At 45.3% G+C, this 19,440-nt stretch overlaps 1 protein-coding gene across 3 annotated transcripts in view; it reads left to right on the forward strand.

Annotated features, from left to right (window-relative positions):
• The window catches only part of Ttc7b (tetratricopeptide repeat domain 7B), a 245,655-nt gene that overhangs the window by 164,877 nt on the left and 61,338 nt on the right, over positions 1 to 19,440 (forward strand). For all 3 annotated transcript variants that reach the window (XM_045155047.1, XM_045155048.1, XM_045155049.1), the window contains one exon: positions 18,754 to 18,870. In XM_045155047.1, coding sequence (XP_045010982.1) covers positions 18,754 to 18,870 — 117 coding nt within the window. The remainder of the gene's footprint in view (positions 1 to 18,753; positions 18,871 to 19,440) is intronic.

Raw genomic sequence — 19,440 nt, forward strand, 5'->3', positions numbered from 1 at the left:
CAGTTTCAGAGGCAGCAGTGGCAGATCCAGCAGCAGCAGCAGCTTCAGAGGCAGCAGCAGCAGCTTCACCGGCAGCAGCGGTGGCTCCAGCAGTGGCAGCTACAGCAGCAGCAGTAGCAGCAGCAGTGGTGGATCCAGCAGCAGCAGCTTCAGCAGCAGTGGCGACAGACCCAGCAGCGGCAGCTTCAGCAGCAGCAGTAGCAGTTCCAGTGGCAGGGGTGCCGATCTGTAGGGCCACAGTTGCCAGGCTCAGTTGGTCCTGCAGGAAAAGCCAGTGCCCAGCTCCAGAAATCAGAACAGCAACCCAATGACCCAGCCAGCAACTTGACTGAGACCAAAATCATCCAAGGTAACTGGGATCGCACCAGGGAAGGGTCTCACTTGGTCACAAGCTGACTTGGATCCCTCAACAGACCAGAAATCTTAACCTCTTTGTTGATAGAGGATCTGGTTGTTATAATAACTACTCTTGCATAAATACTTGGTGCTGTTTTTGATTGAATGTGTAGTGTTTAGTTAAATTTTAGAATCTACCGGTATTTTATTCTACTCAGCCTACTGGAATACTCCCATAGCAGGGAAACTCAACCCCTAGGAACACCTTTGTAGATACTCTGAGAGTCTTAAGAGCCACACCTAACACCTTAAACCTCCTACCCTGAAGATATATAACATCAAATCAATTGATACAGCTAAGAATACCCAGCTAGCTAGAAAATCCAAGCATTAACTTAATCCAAGATACAAAAATATGTACATTATAACATAAGAAACACTAAAAAGCAAGATAATATAAATCTACTTAAAAGTATTAATGCATTAGAAATGACCTCCAGTGAGAATGAGTTAGAGGAAATGCCTGAGAAAGATTTCAAAAGAATTATTGTAAATATGTTCAAAGAAGTCAAAGAACAAATCAAAGGAATCAAAGAAGAAATCAAAGAGGAAATCAAAGAAGATGCAGGACACCAATTTAATGAAATAAAGAAGGCAATACAAGACATAAATAAAGAAATAGAAATAATAAAGAAAAACCAGTCAGAATTACTAGCAATGAAGAATGCAGTTAATGAAATTAAAAAACTCTGTAGAAAATCTCACCTGTAGAATGGATGAAGGAGAGGACAGAATATCTAAGCTAGAAGACCAGAGCCCGCACAGGCCGGCAAAAGCAGCCCCAGCAGATCTAATACAGGCCAACAAAGAGAAAACCAAACTTATAGAAAAGTATGAGTGGGAACTTCAAGATATTCAGGACACTATGAAAAGATCAAATATAAGAATTCAGAGCATAGTAGAAGGAGAAGAATTCCACTCCAAAGGCATAGTAGGCATCTTCAACAAAATCATAGAAGAAAACTTCCCCCAAATTGGGAAAGAGGTGCCAATGCAGATACAGGAAGCCTTTAGAACCCCAGCCAGACAAAACCTGGAAAGAACCTCTCCTCACCATATTATAATCAAACTACCAAACACACAAACCAAAGAAAAAATATTGAAAGCAGTTAGAGAGAAAAATCAAGTTACCTACAAAGGCAAGCCCACCAGGACTACAACAGATTACTCAACACAAACTTTAAAAGCCAGAAAGGCTTGGAGTGATATATTGAAGTTCTGAAAGATAACAACTGTCAACCATGGTTACTTTATCCATTTAGTTAGACAGAGAAATAAGGACATTCCATGACAAAAACAGGTTAAAGGAGTGTTTGAAGACAAAACCAGCTCTACAGAAAATGCTTGATAGAATCCTCCATGCTGAAGAAAAGGAAAAGCACACATATAAGGAACCTGGAAAACACAAGCAATACTCAAATACTAGTTAACACAAGGGAGCAAAGGTAGAACCGGAACCACAAAAAAAAAAAAAAAAAAAAAAGGCAAACATAAATACACACCTTTCAATAATATCTCTTAATATCAACGGCCTCAATGCCCCAACGAAAAGACATAGATTTGCAGACTGGGTTAAAAAGCAGGATCCTACAATTTGTTGTCTCCAAGAAACTCACCTTCCTACAAAGGATGAACATTATCTTAGGGTGAAAGGTTGGAAAATGGTGTTTCAAGCAAATGGGCCTAGAAAACAAGCAGGGGTTGCTATCCTAATATCAGACAAGGTAGACTTTAGTCCAACGTTAGTCAAGAAAGATAAGGAAGGTCACTTTATATTGATTAAGGGCACACTCCAACAGGAGGACATTATGATCCTAAACATATATGCACCTAACATGGGGGCTCCCAAATTCATCAAACAAACACTATTAGAACTAAGGTCACAGAAAACACCAAACACAGTGGTGGTGGCTGACTTTAACACCCTACTCTCATCAATTGACAGGTCATCCCGGGAAAAAATAAACAGAGAGGCATCTGGACTAAATGAGGTCGTAGAAGGAATGGCCCTAACTGATATATACAGGACATTTCATCCAAATGCTGCAGAATATACATTCTTTTCAGCAGCACATGGAACATTCTCTAAAATAGACCATATATTAGGACACAAAGCAAATCTTAACAAATTCAGGAAAATTGAAATAATTCCTTGCATTCTATCTGACCACAATGGAATTAAACTACAAATCAGTAGCAAGAAAGGTTATAGAGGGCTGGAGAGATGGCTTAGCGGTTAAGCGCTTGCCTGTGAAGCCTAAGGACCCCGGTTCGAGGCTCGATTCCCCAGGACCCACGTTAGCCAGATGCACAAGGTGGTGCATGCATCTGGAGTTTGTTTGCAGTGGCTGGAGGCCCTGGCGTGCCCGTTCTCTCTGTCTCTATCTGCTTCTTTATCTCTCTGTCACTTTCGAATAAATTTAAAAGAAAAAAAAAAAAGAAAGGCTATAGAGCATACACAAAATCATGGAAACTAAACAATACACTACTAAATGATGAATTGGTCAATGAAGAAATCAAGAAGGAAATCAAAAAATTTATAGAGTCAAACAATAATGAGAACACAACATACCAAAATCTATGGGACACATTGAAGGCAGTTCTAAGAGGTAAATTTATAGCCTTAACTGCCTATATTAAGAAGTTAGACCAGCCAGGCATGGTGGCGCATGCCTTTAATCCCAGCACTCGGGAGGCAGAGGTAGGAGGATTGCCGTAAGTTCGAGGCCACCCTGAGACTCCATAGTGAATTCCAGGGCAGCCTGGGCTAGAGTGAGACCCTACCTCGAAAAACCAAAAAAAAAAAAAAAAAAAAAGTTAGAAAGGTCGCAAGTAAATGCTTCACCTTAAAGCCTTGGAAAAAGAAGAACAGGGCAAACCAAAACTCAGTAGACGGGAAGAAATAATAAAGATTAGGGCAGAAATTAATGAAATAGAAACAAAAACAATACAAAGAATTAATGAAACAAAGAGTTGGTTCTTTGAAAGGATAAACAAGATTGATAAACCCTTAGCAAATCTGACCAAAAGAAAGAGAGAAGAGACACAAATTTATAAAATCAGAGATGGAAAAGGTAACATCACAACAGATTCCAGAGAAATTAAAAAAATCATAGGGACATACTATAAAAGCATATACTCCACAAAGTATGAAAATCTGAAAGAAATGGATGATTTCCTTGGTTTATATGACCTACCTAAATTAAATCAAAATGAGATTAACCACTTAAGTAGACCTATAACAAGCATGGAGATCTGAACTGTTATCAATAATCTCCCAACTAAAAAACGTCCAGGCCCAGATGGATTCACTGCTGAATTTTACCAGACCTTCAAGGAAGAGCTAAAACCATTGCTTCTTAAGCTTTTCCAGGAAATAGAAAAAGAAGGAATTCTACCAAACTCCTTCTATGAGGCCAGCATCACCCTGATACCAAAACCAGGCAAAGATAAAACAAAAAAAGAAAATTAGCCAGGCGTGGTGGTGCACGCCTTTAATCCCAGCACTCGGGAGGCAGAGGTAGGAGGATCGCCGCGGTGAGTTCAAGGCCACCTGAGACTCCATAGTGAATTCCAGATCAGCCTGGGCTAGAGTGAGACCCTACTTCAAAAAACCAAAAAAAAAAAAAAGAAAGAAAAGAAAGAAAATTACAGACCAATCTCCCCCATGAACATAGATGCAAAAATTCTCAACAAAATATTGGCAAACAGAATACAAGAATATATCAAACATGTTCCATCCAGACACAAAATGGCCTGGATATCCATGGCCTCACAGTGTCTGACACTACCTGCATAAGACCATCATAAGAGGAGGAATAGATCAAGACATCAAAAGTAAAAGAGAGATGGGAGGGGGTATGATGGAGAGTGGAGTTTCAAAGGGGCAAGTGGGGGGAGGGAGGGTATCACCATGGGTATTTTTTATAATCATGGAAGTTGTCAATAAAAAAATAAAAATCAAAAAAAAAAGAATATATCAAAAAGATCATTCACCTTGACCAAGTAGGCTTTATCCCAGAGATGCAGGGATGGTTCAATATACGCAAATCTATAAATGTAATACATTATATAAATGGGTTGAAGGACAAAAATCGCATGATCACATGAACCCAGGCTGGCAGACTTTGCAAGCGAGCACTTTTAACCAATGAGCCATCATCTCCCCAGCCTCCCTCCTGCTTTAAGTTTGTCCTGGATGTTTAATTTATTATTTTTTAATGCATAAGGAAACTATTTTAATTGTAACTTCTTAACTTTATTGAACTTGTTCTCTTTTCTTTCTTTGACAGTTTCATACATATATGTTGTATTTTGATCATGCAGATCCCCCATTACTCCTGATGAATCCCCTTTCTTCCCTTGTAATGCTAGTGGATATAGTATTAAAAAGAATGACTCTCCCCTCCCCCAAACAACCACTAACTGCCATTTCTATGGGTGTCTTGTCTTTTTGTTATTGTTACCCTTAAAATGCTTTCATTTTTTGTTGAAAATTTGTTTTTAAGCCCTTTAGCTATTAAGCTTCTAAACAAAAGAATGGAAAGCTAAGAGCTGGAGAGATTGCTTAGTGGTTATGGCATTTGCCTATGAAGCAAAAGGATGGAGATTCCATTCCTCAGGACCTACATAAGCCAGATGCACAAGGTGGTGCATGCATCTGGAGTTCAACTGCAGTGGCTGAAGATCTTGGCATTCCCCTTTCTCTCTCTCTTTCTCTCTCTCTCTCTCTCTCTCTCTCTCTCTCTCTCTCTCTCAAATAAATAAAATAAAAATATTTTTAAAAAGAAAGCTAATATTAGCTGATTATGATAGTGTCTCTAACACTGTCAGTTTTTCTTAAGATAAAATTCTACAACTTACCAATTTTTATATGAAACCATGTTCATGAATTCCAGTGAGTTCGCTGCTGTATTTGCTATACAAACTCTAACAATTCTTTCAAAATTCAGATTTGCAGACATTTCCTGTGGTTAATATGTTTCACTTAGTAATTTTCCTTGTTGGCCCCAAAGACAGACGTGGATGCCAGGTGGCATTTGGAATAGTGTCTCCTAAAACCAGCAGAGCTGTCTGTCAGGCCAGGGCTTCCACTGGGCTGCATACTTCACTCCTGCCACTGAGATTCACTCTTAGATTAAATACCTGGATGAGAACTAACACTTGGGTTGATTTGTCTTTGGAATCTATAGCAGCTTATATTACGCCTCTGGCATTTGGGAACTTTGGTGCAATTAAATGTTACTGTTCGGCTTCAGCAAGCCTTACAGTGACTGCCAAAGAAAGCCACTGTCAGGGTGGAGTTCCTTGCCCTAAGACCAATTCTGGTTATGCAATTGAAGTTTTAATTTTCCTATTTAAGTAGAATACAGCTCTTCCTAATCCATGTGCTGTCTGCAAGGTCCTCAGATCAATAGCACATTTACAAAAGAGTTGATGGGAAGCAAAGCAAATGATTCTAAAACCTTACAAATATGAATTTGTGGTGTGTAGACAACTTCTTTATGTTCATTCTTTATGCCTAACTTTCATACATGGGAAGATGCAGAAACAGATCATCCTTTTCCCTGTTGGAGGAACACAGCCCTTTTAAAATAATGTTCCCGTCTGTGGGTCCTCAGCACTTACACCTGTGGAAACAGACTTTGTCCGGTGACTTGTTTCTTTTTATGTCAGTGAAAACTATGTGAAAAGACCTGAGTATGTATGTATGTCTTAGGTGATTATTGTGACCTGGCAAAAATAGCTTAAGGAAGGAAAGGTTTATTTTGGCTTAAAGTTTGAAGTCCCAGCCCACCATGGCCCACATGGCAGCAGGAGTTCAGAGCAGCCGGCCACACTCGGTCCACAGTAAGAAAGCAAAGAGCTCAGCTCATAGTCTCTCTCTCTCTCTTTTGGTTTTGGCTTTTGAGGTAGGCGGTAGGCTTTCACTATAGACCAGGCTGACCTGGAATTCTCTCTGTAGTCTCAGATTGGCCTCAAACTCAGGGCGACCCTCCTGCCACTGTACTGAGTACTGAGACTAAAGACATGCAGCACTCACCCCCTGCTGATAGTCTCCTTTTTATTCAGCCCAGAATCCCAGCCCATGGAATAGTGCAAACCATAGTTAAGATGGGTCTTCTCACCTCATTAATCTAATCTAAATAATCTCCCACGGCCTGCCTAGAGACTTGTTTCCTAGGTTGTCCTCGGTCCTGTCAGGTTGACTGTCATCACAGTAACATTCATTCGTTTATTTAGCAATGATGACCACTAACATTGCTTTGTGACAGAGACTTTTTTTGTTTGTTTTGTTTTGTTTTTTGGAGGTAGCATCTCACTCTAGCTCAGGCTGACCTGAAATTCACTACATAGTCTCAGGGTGACCTCAAACTCACAGCGATCCTCCTATGTCTGCCTCCCTAGTGTTGGGATTAAAGATGTGTGCCACCATGCCCGGCTCAGACACTTTTTTAAACTGATCCTCAAGAGAACCATAAGTGATCTGTAGTATTGTGCCAGCTTTAGGAATTTGGGCACAGAGAATTTAAGGAATTATCCAAAATCAGGTATCTGGAAACACCAGAGCCATGACTGAGCCTGAGCAATCTGACCTTCATATCTGTTCTGTTAGCCACTAGCCGCCTTTGGAGCACTGGGTCCCCGCCACGTGCCAGGCACAAAGATTTGCTTGGTGAGATGTGAGACTGCCTTTCTCAGTCTTATATTCCCTCAAAGAAACTCACTTTAAGCTGAAGCACTGTTGTGAGCAGTGTGTCGGTGTGGGGTACAGAGGGGCCGGGTGTGAGGAACTGTTGTGTCTGAGCTGCCATGATGAGCGAGCCCACTGAACCTGCCTGGGGTGAAAGCTGGCCCGCAAGGAACAAGTTGTTCCTCTCATAAACCTAGATACAAGGATCCTCACAGGCTTTTGAGGTGGGATGTGCGCCCAGTAACCAAGCCAGGGATGCCAGAGAGGAGGTCTTCAGACAAAGGAGAATGGGTGACACCCTGGAGGAGACTTCAGGGTGTAGTGGTACAGTAGCTTATTTAAACTCAGTTTTCCCCAACAATAGAAGACAAATTAAAAAATTTTAGATTTTAAAGTAATCAAAGGAATTGAATACACATCTGACCAAAGAAGATGTACCAATACTCTTGGGAAAATACAAATCAAAAACCACAATGAGATACTACCTCAGGGCTGGAAAGATGGCTTAATGGTTAGGAACACTTCCTGAGGAAGCCTGAGAAACAACTAGAATTGGATCCCCAGTGTCCATATAAACATCTGGGTGTGGCCCCTTGCAACGGTAACACCGGTGCCATGCGGAGCAGAGATCTGAGAATTGCTGAAGGAGCGCCTAGAGAAACGGCAAGCTCTAGGATCTGTAAGAGACTCCAAACTAAGTTCAAATGGGTGGAAGAGTGATGGACTAGAGCACCCAGCTTTCTACTCTGGCCACCACAGGCTAATGCACTGTCCCACAGGCAAGTGCAGGGGCTCCAACCACGAGGGTACATACACATGCACGCACCACATAACACACACACACACACACACACACACACACATTAAAAAAAAAAGAATGAATAAATAAACTGACAATTAGCCAGGTGTTGTGGTGCTTGCCTTTAATCCCAGCAGTCAGGAAGCAGATGAGGATTGCTGTGAGTTCGAGGCCACCCTGAGACTACATAGTGAATTCCAGGTCATCCTGAACTAGTAGCGAGACACTACCTCGAAAAACCAAAAAAAAAAAAAAAAAAAACCTGACAACTAGGCTGGCATTAGGGAGAAAGAAAGGGAAGAGGGAAAGAAAGAGGAAGAGAGGAAGGAAAACATGTAAAAATGATAAAAATGGCAGGTACTATACTATGATATTTTACTATAATTGTATTTAATATTTTATTTATTTATTTGAGAGAGGGGGAAGAGGCAGAGGAAGGGAGAGAGAGAGAATGGGCATGTCAGGGGATCTAGCCACTGCAAACGAACTCCAGACACATGTGCCACCTTGTGTATCTGGCTTATGTGGGTATTGGGGAATCAAATCTGAGTCCTTTGGCTTCACAAGCAAGTGCCTTAACTGCTAAGCCATCTCTACAGCCCCAGTTGTATTTTTTAAAATAGCTTTATTAGTTTTCATTGTTAACATGTCTGTAGGAAGGTCAAAATTATTGGATAAGGGACATTTCTGCCCTTGTGATTCTGTGGCTCTGGGTACCTTAGCCAGCCTTCTTTCTCAGTAGACTTGTGAGCCAAGGCTGTACTTCCCATACACCACCCACTTCATTCACCTTTCTGTGAGCCTTTGGGTCTGTGTGGGGCCTTCAGTAACCATGTCTGCTTGTTAGCAGAAGATCCCCCACAATGCATTGAACTGTGGCTTGGAAACCAAAAACTGGACTTCCAAGGCAAGGCTAGGATAGAAGATTGCAAAAGAAGAGTCTGAGTGGTAGATTGTTCAGGAAGGACTCCTTGCAGGTGAGGGTGGTACTGTCCTACCCTCCTCCCGTTCTTCACCCAGCCAGGATCTTTGTCCTCTGGAGTAACTTGCATTCTTTCTAGAAGAGCTCTCCCTTGTGCTTATGTATGACAGTGATCCTTCAGGACCTGCCAGTCTCCCAGTGTTCATGTCAGCTCTAGCCAGCTGGCTTGTACCCTGTGACCAAACAGCCAGGAGATGCCAGGCTGAGGCAGGAAGGCTGCTGCAGTTACCTTCTCATTGCTGGGACAAAACCCCCAACCAGGAGCAGCCTATGGAAGGAAAGGGTTTATTTCAGGCTTATAAGTCCAAGAGGAAGTTTCAGCTTGGCAGAGCAGGCAGCTGGCATCTATCTTCATGCACCAGCAGCAGGGCAGGAGCAGCAAGAGTGCACTAGCTTGAATACCCCGTGGGCTGTGCTAATGAAATTCAGTGACACACCTCCTCCAACAAGGCTCCGCCTCCCAAAGGCCCTACATATTTCCACCAGCTGGGATCAAGTATTCAGAATACATGAGTCTATGGGGGCATTGCATTCAAACATTACAAAAAGACCCACATCAAAACCATCCCTCTTCAGTCATCGTCCAGAGAGTTGATTTATTTTAACACTTTTCTTTTCAAGGTCTCCAAGTTCTCCTACATATGTCATTCAGTAATTCAAGGTATAGTTTTGTCATCACAATTCATGCAGGGCATTTTCTGGAAACTGGATTCCTAGTACCTGGTCCAGTACTGAGCACACTGCAAGCCTGATAACATATGCAGTGAGAAGTTACATCTGTGCCTTGCACAGCAGCCTGCTCCCCCTAGGGTTAGCCAAATGTGTTCGTTCTTCCATTGCCCTGTTTCTTTCCACTTGCAGCTGCATCTTCCTTACCAAAGGCATGTGTTGGCCACCTCTGCCGCCAAACCTGAGGGCAGTTCCTCTACCTCCCTTTTCCTTTGTCCTATTTCAGTGCTGCATGCCATCTGGAAAGCCCTAGGGTAGTGGTCCTGCCTCTCTGTATAGATCCTGTCACTTTGACACTAGCATGACATGCAATGGTTCCCTTCCTGTAACCTTGCATGTGGGGACTGGGGAGCTGTGGCAGTGTGGGCAGTGTGAGTCCACAGGTGTTTCCAGTCCAGCCTAGCCAGGTCCTCCTAGGTGAGGACCGCTCTGGGGCACTAACTGGGGCTGAGTCCAGCCTAGCCAGGGCCTCCTAGGTGAGGTGACCTCTCTGGGGTGCTAACTGGGCTGAGGTCAGTATCTGAAGCACAAGTCAGACATGAGCCAGACTGCAGCACAAGGTGATTTATTCCAGCTCAACCCGCCGGTTGTTTGTTCTCAAAAATATTGCTAAAGAGATGGGAGTGGGGGACATCCAGATTGTTGATATTTTGACTAAAATGAGAGGCACATATAAGTGGTGTGGAGCTCCTGCCTGTCATAAAGAGGAGGGCAGGCTTAGGGTCACAAGGGGTACAGACAGATCATCACACAGACAGATACCTGTCTCTAGCTCTGCCCTTCCTAGGGGAGGATTGGGGCAACTGGGCCCTGAAAAACCAAGAGTCTCCTTATACTTTCACATCAAGAAACTTTGTTTGGCCAAATAAGTGTGGTCTTCATTTTCTGGGACAGCAGGTCTAAGAATCCTGGGGAATGGTGCAGCTCCCTTGCTCGGTGAGTGTGAGAGAAGGGCGGATGTGCTTCCTAGGTATGCTGGCACATTGTGTAGTGTCTCCTGGAGCAGTCATGGGTTTTTTTAATGGTCACTTGCTTAGGACTTACTTAATGGTTAAATAACACTTGTGCTAGTGAGCCATGGGGGAGATCATCCACCAGAGCTTTGTCACTGGAGATGGTGCTGTGATGAGGAGAGCCGAACCCTCGAACCCTCCTCCCAGGCTTCTGTTGCATGCTAACCAGGAAGCAGCATGGGCTTAGGGGTATCACAGAATGAATGATGAATGCTGAGATTTGACCCCTGGAAAGCCTCGTGATGAGGGGTCTCCTCCTGGCAGCCTGGGAGTTGTAGGGTGCTAACACTTCTTTAGACCAATGTACTTTCCAGACCTTTGAATGTGATGCCCATTTGGGTGGGCATAACACCAAGCCCTTCCAGATAGCTCCTATTTATCTACCTGTTCTGGAAGACATTTGAGTCTTCAGCCCCAGAAGAGGACCCTCCTGGCCATTCTGGGTCTCACCATGTCTACATGAGAGTGGGAATGTTACTCAGTGTTCAGCAGACTCAAGGAAGACCACAGATGAAGATGACACAGATCAGTGCCCCTCAGGTTGGAACACTATAGCCAATCATCAGACACTTGCTGGAGACATGTGGACACCCTGGGCAGGGTTCTAGAATAGCCTTCAGAAAGTGATCAGAAAGAGTGGCATCATGTTCCAGGCCACAGGCGGGGTGCCCACAATTGTGAGCTTCATGTGACTGGTTAGTCAGGGTTTCCATTAAGCTTAAGAATAGAATATATCCTGTAGGGTTCCAGAAGTCTCACAGGAGCCAGATGTGGTGGCATACCACTGAAGAGGTCTTGAAGAGGCCAGCACAAGAGAAGTACTTGAGGCCAGGAGTTTGTGACCAGTCTAGGCAACATAGTGAGACCTGAGAGAGAGAGGGAGAGGGATTCCTAATTGAAAACTATAGGACCTCTTTTCTTTAGTGATCGTTTTTCTTATTGGTCAGACCATTGAAGGGCTGTCAACAGGAGTGGTGCATTTTGGGCTCTGCACACAGATTATCTGGGGATGCAGCCAAATACAGATTCTGACTGAGTGGGTTTAGGGTGAATGAAGACAGAAATTCTTTTTCTCAAAATAATCTTCTGGTCCTCTCAGAATCTTCCCAGAGGATTCTGAGGTCTGTGTCCTGGACTAACTATACTCTGAATAGCTAAGCACTCAAAGATCTGTCAAGGCCCTTTCTAGTTTTGGATTAATTGGAAAAATTTATGTGTCTTTTTTTTTTCTAATAATACTAGGAATAGCATGCCAATATAGTAATTAGATAAATCAGATGATCTAAGAAAGTATATATTTCCTATGTAATAGTTACTAAGTAATTGTATCATTCAGTCAAGTGACATTTAGTGAGTCTACGCAATAAGTGAGGCCCCAAGCAATGTTTCAGATGTAGTCAGGACAGTCACCTGATCTGGTTGACACCTCTTCATTCCTTCCAGCTGTTGCGTCTCAGCTCTGGCACCTGCGCAGCTGACCTGCGTCAGCCCAGTCACAGGACATGTCAGCCACAGATGGCCTACTAGTGCACAGGCTGCTTTTTTTTCTTCCTTTTTTGGTATTTGTCTAGTGGGAAGTCACACAGTAGGCCCCCAGATATTTTGATAACAATGAGCAGAAGTAGATTTCCTTCAAGCTGCATTGGAACCCTCAGAGGAGTTGGCTGGATGGATATGAAGACACGCCTCTGCCGAGCAGCACTGAGCTGCACGGGGCCTGCTCCGCCCTCTGTCAGAACGGCCGCTTCCAGCTGACTCACCTGGCTCCAAACCCCGTCTCTCCTCATCACCACATGCTTTGGCGCATCGCTTTTCATCTCTTACCACTCGGATCAGTTGGCTGCCAAACCTCCCCTCTCTGTTTAAAATCTCACTTGAATATGCTTGCCCCCACCCACCCACCTCTGCTGATCTAGTCTTTACTGCACCTGGTGACAGGGGCCCACTTTCCCTCAGGTGACTAGCAACATCCTGGCTCCATCTCTCTGGGCAGGTTCCCCTGCCGCATGAGGCGGGGTAGGTAGGCAGGACCGTGTGGTCAGTGTCCCTCGTGAGCAAGTCCCACGGCTGTTCTGCAAGCTGCTGCGTATCCCTGCCCACGGTGAGGAGCTGAGCAAAGCGAGGCCCCCGGCGTGCTGAGCCAAGCGCTCAGAGACGCGGAGCAGCCCAGGCTGCTGTGATGTTCCTCCCAAGCCGGCTGCTGTGGAAGCAACCCGTCCGCTCAGCTCCCCGCTGCGTTCCGTGTGTTCAGAGGCCCGTCTCCTCCCTGCGGCGCTTCACATACGGAGGGTATTGCTGCCTTGGATGTTCCTCGTTTACTTTCATTGAGAGTTCTTGGTCAGAAAGTTTGGTGTGGCATACTGAATTTCAGAATATAGAAATCTACAGCCTTTTCACTTCATCTCTGCCCCACCTCATCTGGAGTGTGGGCCTACAGGTGTGGGCTCAAGAAAAGCTAAGTACAAGCCAAGTACTGGCCTTGAGGCTCCAGGGTGGGGCAGATTCCAGAGATCAGAAAGTCTTCCCCTCTGAGGGGCTAGGAAGATAGCTCAGTGGTTAAAGTGCTTGCTTTCAAGTCTGCTGGCCTAAATTTGGTTTCCCAGCACCCAAAGTGGAGCATGCATCTGTGATCCCCACGCTCCTAAGGTAGTGGGAGGTGGAGCCAGGAGCCTCTGGAAGCTGGCAGGCAGCTAGAGTGGCACACAGTTGAACAACAACTAGGGACACCCTACTCAGGCCAAGTGAAAGAGAGGACAGACACCCTCAGACCTGTACACACATGCGGTGGCATATGAGCACCCAACACACCCACATAGAGACACACATGCATAATATGAAGGTCTTCCAAAGATGGCCACTAAATGGCCAGCCTGGCCCTGATAAAGCTCATTTGATTCATGTCCTATGGAGAACGATGACATTTCACAATGCCACATAGCCTGGACCCCCACTGTAGCAATTATAAGGACTTTCAAAGCTCTTTTGCAAAACCAAAATAGTTATAGTTCAAGAATTTCTTTGAGGAATTCTAAAAATATAGTGAAATATTACCTTTGTGAATTTGAATGGAAAGTAAAACTTTGGCTAACTAAGCGATTCAAATAGCTAGAAGTTTATGTGCATCAGATTTGAGGTGAGAAGCAAGTCACAGCACACATGCACAAATGAGACTGTCCTTTAAAATTTTATTTTTATTTATTTATTTATTTATTTGAGCGCGACAGACAAAGAGGCAGACAGAGAGAGAGAGAGAGAGAATGGGCGCGCCAGGGCCTCCAGCCACTGCAAACGAACTCCAGATGCATGCGCCCCCTTGTGCATCTGGCTAACGTGGGTCCTGGGGAATTGAGCCTCAAACCGAGGTCCTTGGGCTTCACAGGCAAGTGCTTAACCACTAAGCCATCTCTCTAGCCCAAGACAGTCCCTTTTTTTTTTTTTTCAATTTATTTGAGAGCGACAGACACAGAGAGAAAGACAGATAGAGGGAGAGAGAGAGAATGGGCGCGCCAGGGCTACCAGCCTCTGCAAACGAACTCCAGACGCGTGCGCCCCCTTGTGCATCTGGCTAACGTGGGACCTGGGGAACTGAGCCTCGAACCGGTGTCCTTAGGCTTCACAGGCAAGCGCTTAACTGCTAAGCCATCTCTCCAGCCCCAAGACGGTCCTTTAAAGAGACTTGTATAAGGTATTCTAAGAGCATTGCCGCTGCAGGGCCACAGACCAGACTGCTCCAGAAGTTCTCAGAGGCCAGGGCTATAGATGAGTCTGTTGTGGCCCTGGGCCAGGTCGTGAGGAGGTGGACCCTGACCTGCAAGCGGGTGGGCTGAATTCCATACCGCAGCTAACCTGCAGCCTTTTGTATTCTGGGGTTTTAAATATTTGTCAGTGGACTGCACAATGCTCTCTACCTCCTTATTAGTGTCAGTGTAAGATTTGACATCATTCTCTGCTTCTCGTGCGGTGGTTTGGAGGCCAAAAGAGTAAAGTAGCTGTTCTACCAATCACTAGTAGTGTGAGCTTGGGCAAATTAACTCTGCTTAATTTGCAGGTTGTTGTAGAATCAGTGATTAAATATTTAAAGTGTTTCACAGCTGCTACTGTTATTGTTATTGTTTTCCTTGACTTGAAAGGACATGTTTCCTGGCTTGTAGCCGTTGCTCCATGGTTGTGAGCTCTTGAGTTTTTGAAATTGTGCTTACTTGGGAGGGGCTTTGCTGGACTGTTTAAGGTTGCCTTCCTGAGGACTTGCCCTCTGACCTGAATCTTGCGTGATGAGGAGGTGCTTGAAAGGCCCACGTGAGTGCCTGAGAAGGCGTTCCCTGTCATGGGACAGCGTGTACAGGGACCCAGGAGTATGAAGGACAGTGAGGGCATGGGGGAGGTGGATGTGATGAGCAATGCACAGACCATAGGGGCCAAGTATGTGGGCAAAAGCCAGACCAGCAAAGGCATGGTAGGAATCTGAATAGTGTGTTGGTTTTTATTTTTATTAATTTTATTTTTACAATGTTATGTAAGTTTTCAATATGTCTCTAAACAAAATATCTTCAAAATTAGGTTAATGACCTTTGAGCCAGATATAGGAGGTGGGAAGAGAACATTTGTCAGCACATGACTTGGTTCGAGCTGCCGCTGTTCTGGCGATATGCTCCTCATGCTCCCCGCTTTGCTTGCTGTGTTAGGCTGACAGACGTACTGCAGCGCATCAGATGCTGGATTCTCCTAAGCCGCTGCCCCACTCGTTCTGTTTTGTTGCCTTTGAGTTTCCTCAGTACATTGAATATATAATGTCTTTGCATATCAGTGGCAGCAAGTCAATGCCAATCATTGTTTGTGTACTCTGAACTCAGGTAACATAGCTTCTGTCCCTGCAGATGCATTCGGCTGCCTTGGGAGTCTCGGGCAGGTTTCTGGAGAGAGGCTGGCAGGCATCACTGACTGTTTCCCACCTTGCACACACAGCAGCTGAGCTTTAGGGTGGGGATGAAGAGGCGATGCCATCTTCCCCAGTTCTCACTGGTGCTCGTGGGGGTGGCAGCAGGGGTCAGGAGGTATGCCCACAGGTCTGTTGGTGGCTTTGGGGTCCTCTGCTCCCCAGCCCTTCCTCTGCCAGCCTTTTATGCCATTCCTCCTGCCTCACTTCCACGCGCTTTCCCATCATTTGTGTTCAGCAGTTCCGCTATTGTTCTTCCTGTCTGGTTCCCTGAAATCCAGCCCACACCTTTTCAGCTCCGTGTCCTGAGTCAAGTGTTTGAAAGCTGTTATTTCATGTTAATTAGAAGTTCTTTTTCCAGCCAGGAAGCCTTCACAGAACTGTTCTCTCAAGCCAAGGCTTCAAGACACGCTCTGACGTTTTGTACTTTGGGGACAGTGAAAGGAATCCTGGCTAATTGCTGCCGAGCATAGGAACTTTCCGGCCTACTCCTTAACCTTCATCTGAGCCTGGCAGAGCCAGAGCATCCCTACCCACCTGCAGTGCCTGGGGAGCCTCCAGGTGCCACAACCCTCAGAGGAATCTCTCCTTGCTACGGTCGCTTAGCAGCTGCCCTTGGGCCTCTGAGTGGGTTTTCACCAAAGGCTGACAGCTGACCACTCGGTAGCTTCCCCCAGGTGATCTAGATTTAGTGGGATGTTTTGGGGGGAAAGTACTCAGTTTCGGCCACACTGTGGAGTCTTACAGATGTCAATAGGACTCATGCCGCTGGTTCCTTTATGCCAGTCCCTGTAAGTGGCCCTAATAGGCTTCAAAGGAATTTCTGTCTCTTGAGATGTCATGGGGTGAGAGCCAAGCCCATGCTCACCTCTGGACCTGCTCTCTGTGCCCACCTGCCTGTAGTTCAGGGCCCAACCTTATCCTTCTCTCTTTCATGGCTCATTGCCATATTGGTTCTGCACACCCAGGTCCCAGAAGACTGCAGGTTTGCCTCTTATCTTCCAGGGGCCACCAGTGCCCTTAAGCTTCTTGTAATCCATTGGGAGGGGATGGCAGGATCTGAGTCACTCCTGAACTTGGCTAGTGATGGGATGGGCCACTCCTCTCACATCTTTCTCTGAACAGAGGCTTGGCTGCTCTTGATACCTTGAATGCAGACATTACATCACACATGGCTGAGGAATTCTGTGTCTCACATATGCCAGGACCCTTCTTGACATTCCATGAGCTGCAGGAAGCATTCAGTGAACAGATGCCATGAAAGGTCCACTGAACCAAGAGCACAGTTGTAGGCACTGGTGAAGCGGAGGCCCCAGAGCATAGCCTCAGAGGTCACGTGATCAAGAAGACCCCTTCCAGAAAGCCGCCGGCCATGGGGCACAGGAGCAAATCCCCAGCGTCCCTGTCCGTTGGTGAGGGATAAACGGCACCTACCTCGAACAGTAACTGCAAAGACGGCGCTGCCCACCAAGCCGCCGGTAATCTACTGCTCCTCTCCCGTCTCTGTTCTTATTAACAGAAGCTGCCAAGTAGAGACGGTAAAGGTGAGAAGGTGGCTGCTGGAAGACTTATTTGATGAGGCAGGTTCAGCTCTACTGGGGAGCTGAAGTCACATAGCAGAGGTTCGGGTCTAAGCAGCACATGGCAGTGTCATACACTAGAAAAAGTTTGGGGATCAGCAGGGTGCAGGACATGGGAGAGGACGGACACAGGGCAAGCAAAGGGATGTTGATGCACTGGTGTCTTAAGCTGGGCCTGCAAAGACTCATCTGTAAGTTTTCTGAGAACTAGCACGTCTGGGGATAGGAGCTGGGCTTGTGCTAGGAACTTCTGTAGAGAAGTGGTGATGAGGTCCAAGAGCTTCAGCCTGCATTCAACTGACCTCTACTGAGAGATGAGGCTATTGGCCTAAGGAAGGAAGGTTCTCAGCTTAGTCAGCTCAGAAGGTCTCAGGCATGTCCCTCCCACGTGTCCTAGGACAGCTATGAATGTGACCCACCACATCTATAGATGGTGGTGTCAGGTTTCAAGTGTCAAAAGGCTGGACTCTGGGTAGATGGGGACTAAAGTGTGGTAGGAACAAGAGCAAGGAAATTGTGAGAGGATTTGAAGTCTACAAGTCTAGCTGCTATATAACATGGTCAAAAGGGGGGTCTGCCCCATGGTCCTCTTGCCTTGTGTCTTCAGGTAGGCTTGCTTTCTTTAAAAGAGGTAGAGTCTCACTCTAATCCAGGCTGACCTGGAATTCACTATGTGGTCTCAGGGTGGCCTTTAATTCACGGCGATCCTCTATCTCTGCCTCCCAAGTGCTGGGATTAAAGGCGTGCACCACCACACCTAGCAAAACACACATTTTATTTTATTTTTTTATTTTTTTATTTTTTGGTTTTTTGAGGTAGGGTCTCACTCTGGTCCAGGCTGACCTGGAATTAACTCTGTCATCTCAGGGTGACCTTGAACTCATAGCAATCCTCCTACCTCTGCCTCCCGAGTGCTGGGATTAAAGGCGTGCACCACCACGCCCGGCAAAACACACATTTTAAAACATGTATTTGCTTGCAAGCATAGAGATAGAAGAAAGAATGGGAGTTCCAGGGCCTCCAGCTGCTGCAAATGAACTCCAGACACATGTACCACCATGTGAATCTGTCTTTACCATGGATACTGGGGAATTGAACTCAGGTCATTAGGCTTTGTAGGCAAGTGCCTTAATGGCTAAACCATCTCTCTAGCCCACCTTGTTGGTTTTTTTTTTTTATTATTATTTTTATCTCTGTAGCTCATGCTGGCCAGACCTTACTATGTAGCCTCAATCTTCCACATGCTAGGACTGCAGGCTTGTGCCACAATGCCCAGCCAGGCAGGCTTTCAAAGCTTCTGAGAGGATAAGCAGCATCCTGGAGGGCTCTGCAGATATTTATGTCCACTGAATCATGTCAATAAATCAATATTTACTTGCAATGATTTTTTTTAATTTCACAGCTATATTGGTTTTGTTCTCAAAAGCATGCTCTTAATAAAGTCCTTATATTCTGAATAAAATTGGCCACAGTAATGTTTTAACCTGAGCACAAGTTAGTCACCCTATGTTTACCCGCTGTGTTTGTGGAAAACTCCATTCTGAGTGCAGCCAGCCCCTCTCTGTCTGATTTGAGCGGTAGCCACCGGCTTGAGCCATGTTCTTTTCTCCCTTGTCTCGCACTATAGACTACTGTTTTCCAAAGTGAAGTTGGAGTCACTCTGCCGGGGCCCAGATGAGGCGCTGCTCACCTGTAAGCACATGTTACAGATATGGAAATCCTGCTACAACCTCACCAATCCCAGGTAAGAGGCCCGTGGTGTCTGTTTTATGTTCCCACCTGTTTGAGCCATGTCACCTCCTCTACTCCCAAGTCTCTAGAAGGGACAGATGACAGTGATGGAGTTTCAACCATTTTTAGGGAGTTTTCTTCCAGTGGCTGATGAAGCTTCCAAGACACTGGTTTCTTTTTCTTTTCTTTCCATTTACTTAACTCCTGTGGTAAGTCTTACCATATTTCTACTAGTTTATGTATAGACTGGGTAATGATCCATTCTATTTGTTTACTTATTTGAGAGAGAGAGAGAGAGAAAGAGAGAGAGAGAGAGAGAGAGAGAGAGAGAGAGAGCACTCCAGGGCCTCCAGCCACTGCAAACCAACTCCAGACATGTGTTATCTTATGCATCTGGTTTTACATGGGTCTTGGAGAATTGAACTTGGGTTCTTTGGCTTTGCAGGCAAGCACCTTATCAACTAAGCCATCTCTCTACTCTGGCAGTGATATTTAAAATATCTGCATAGACAGCAGGCCACATCATACTAAGGAGAGGGGAAGTTACTATAGTCACAATTAATAATAATTTTGCAAAAGTTAA

Source organism: Jaculus jaculus, chromosome 7 (genome assembly GCF_020740685.1).
Source record: "Jaculus jaculus isolate mJacJac1 chromosome 7, mJacJac1.mat.Y.cur, whole genome shotgun sequence".
Classification (NCBI taxonomy): Eukaryota; Metazoa; Chordata; class Mammalia; order Rodentia; family Dipodidae; genus Jaculus; species Jaculus jaculus.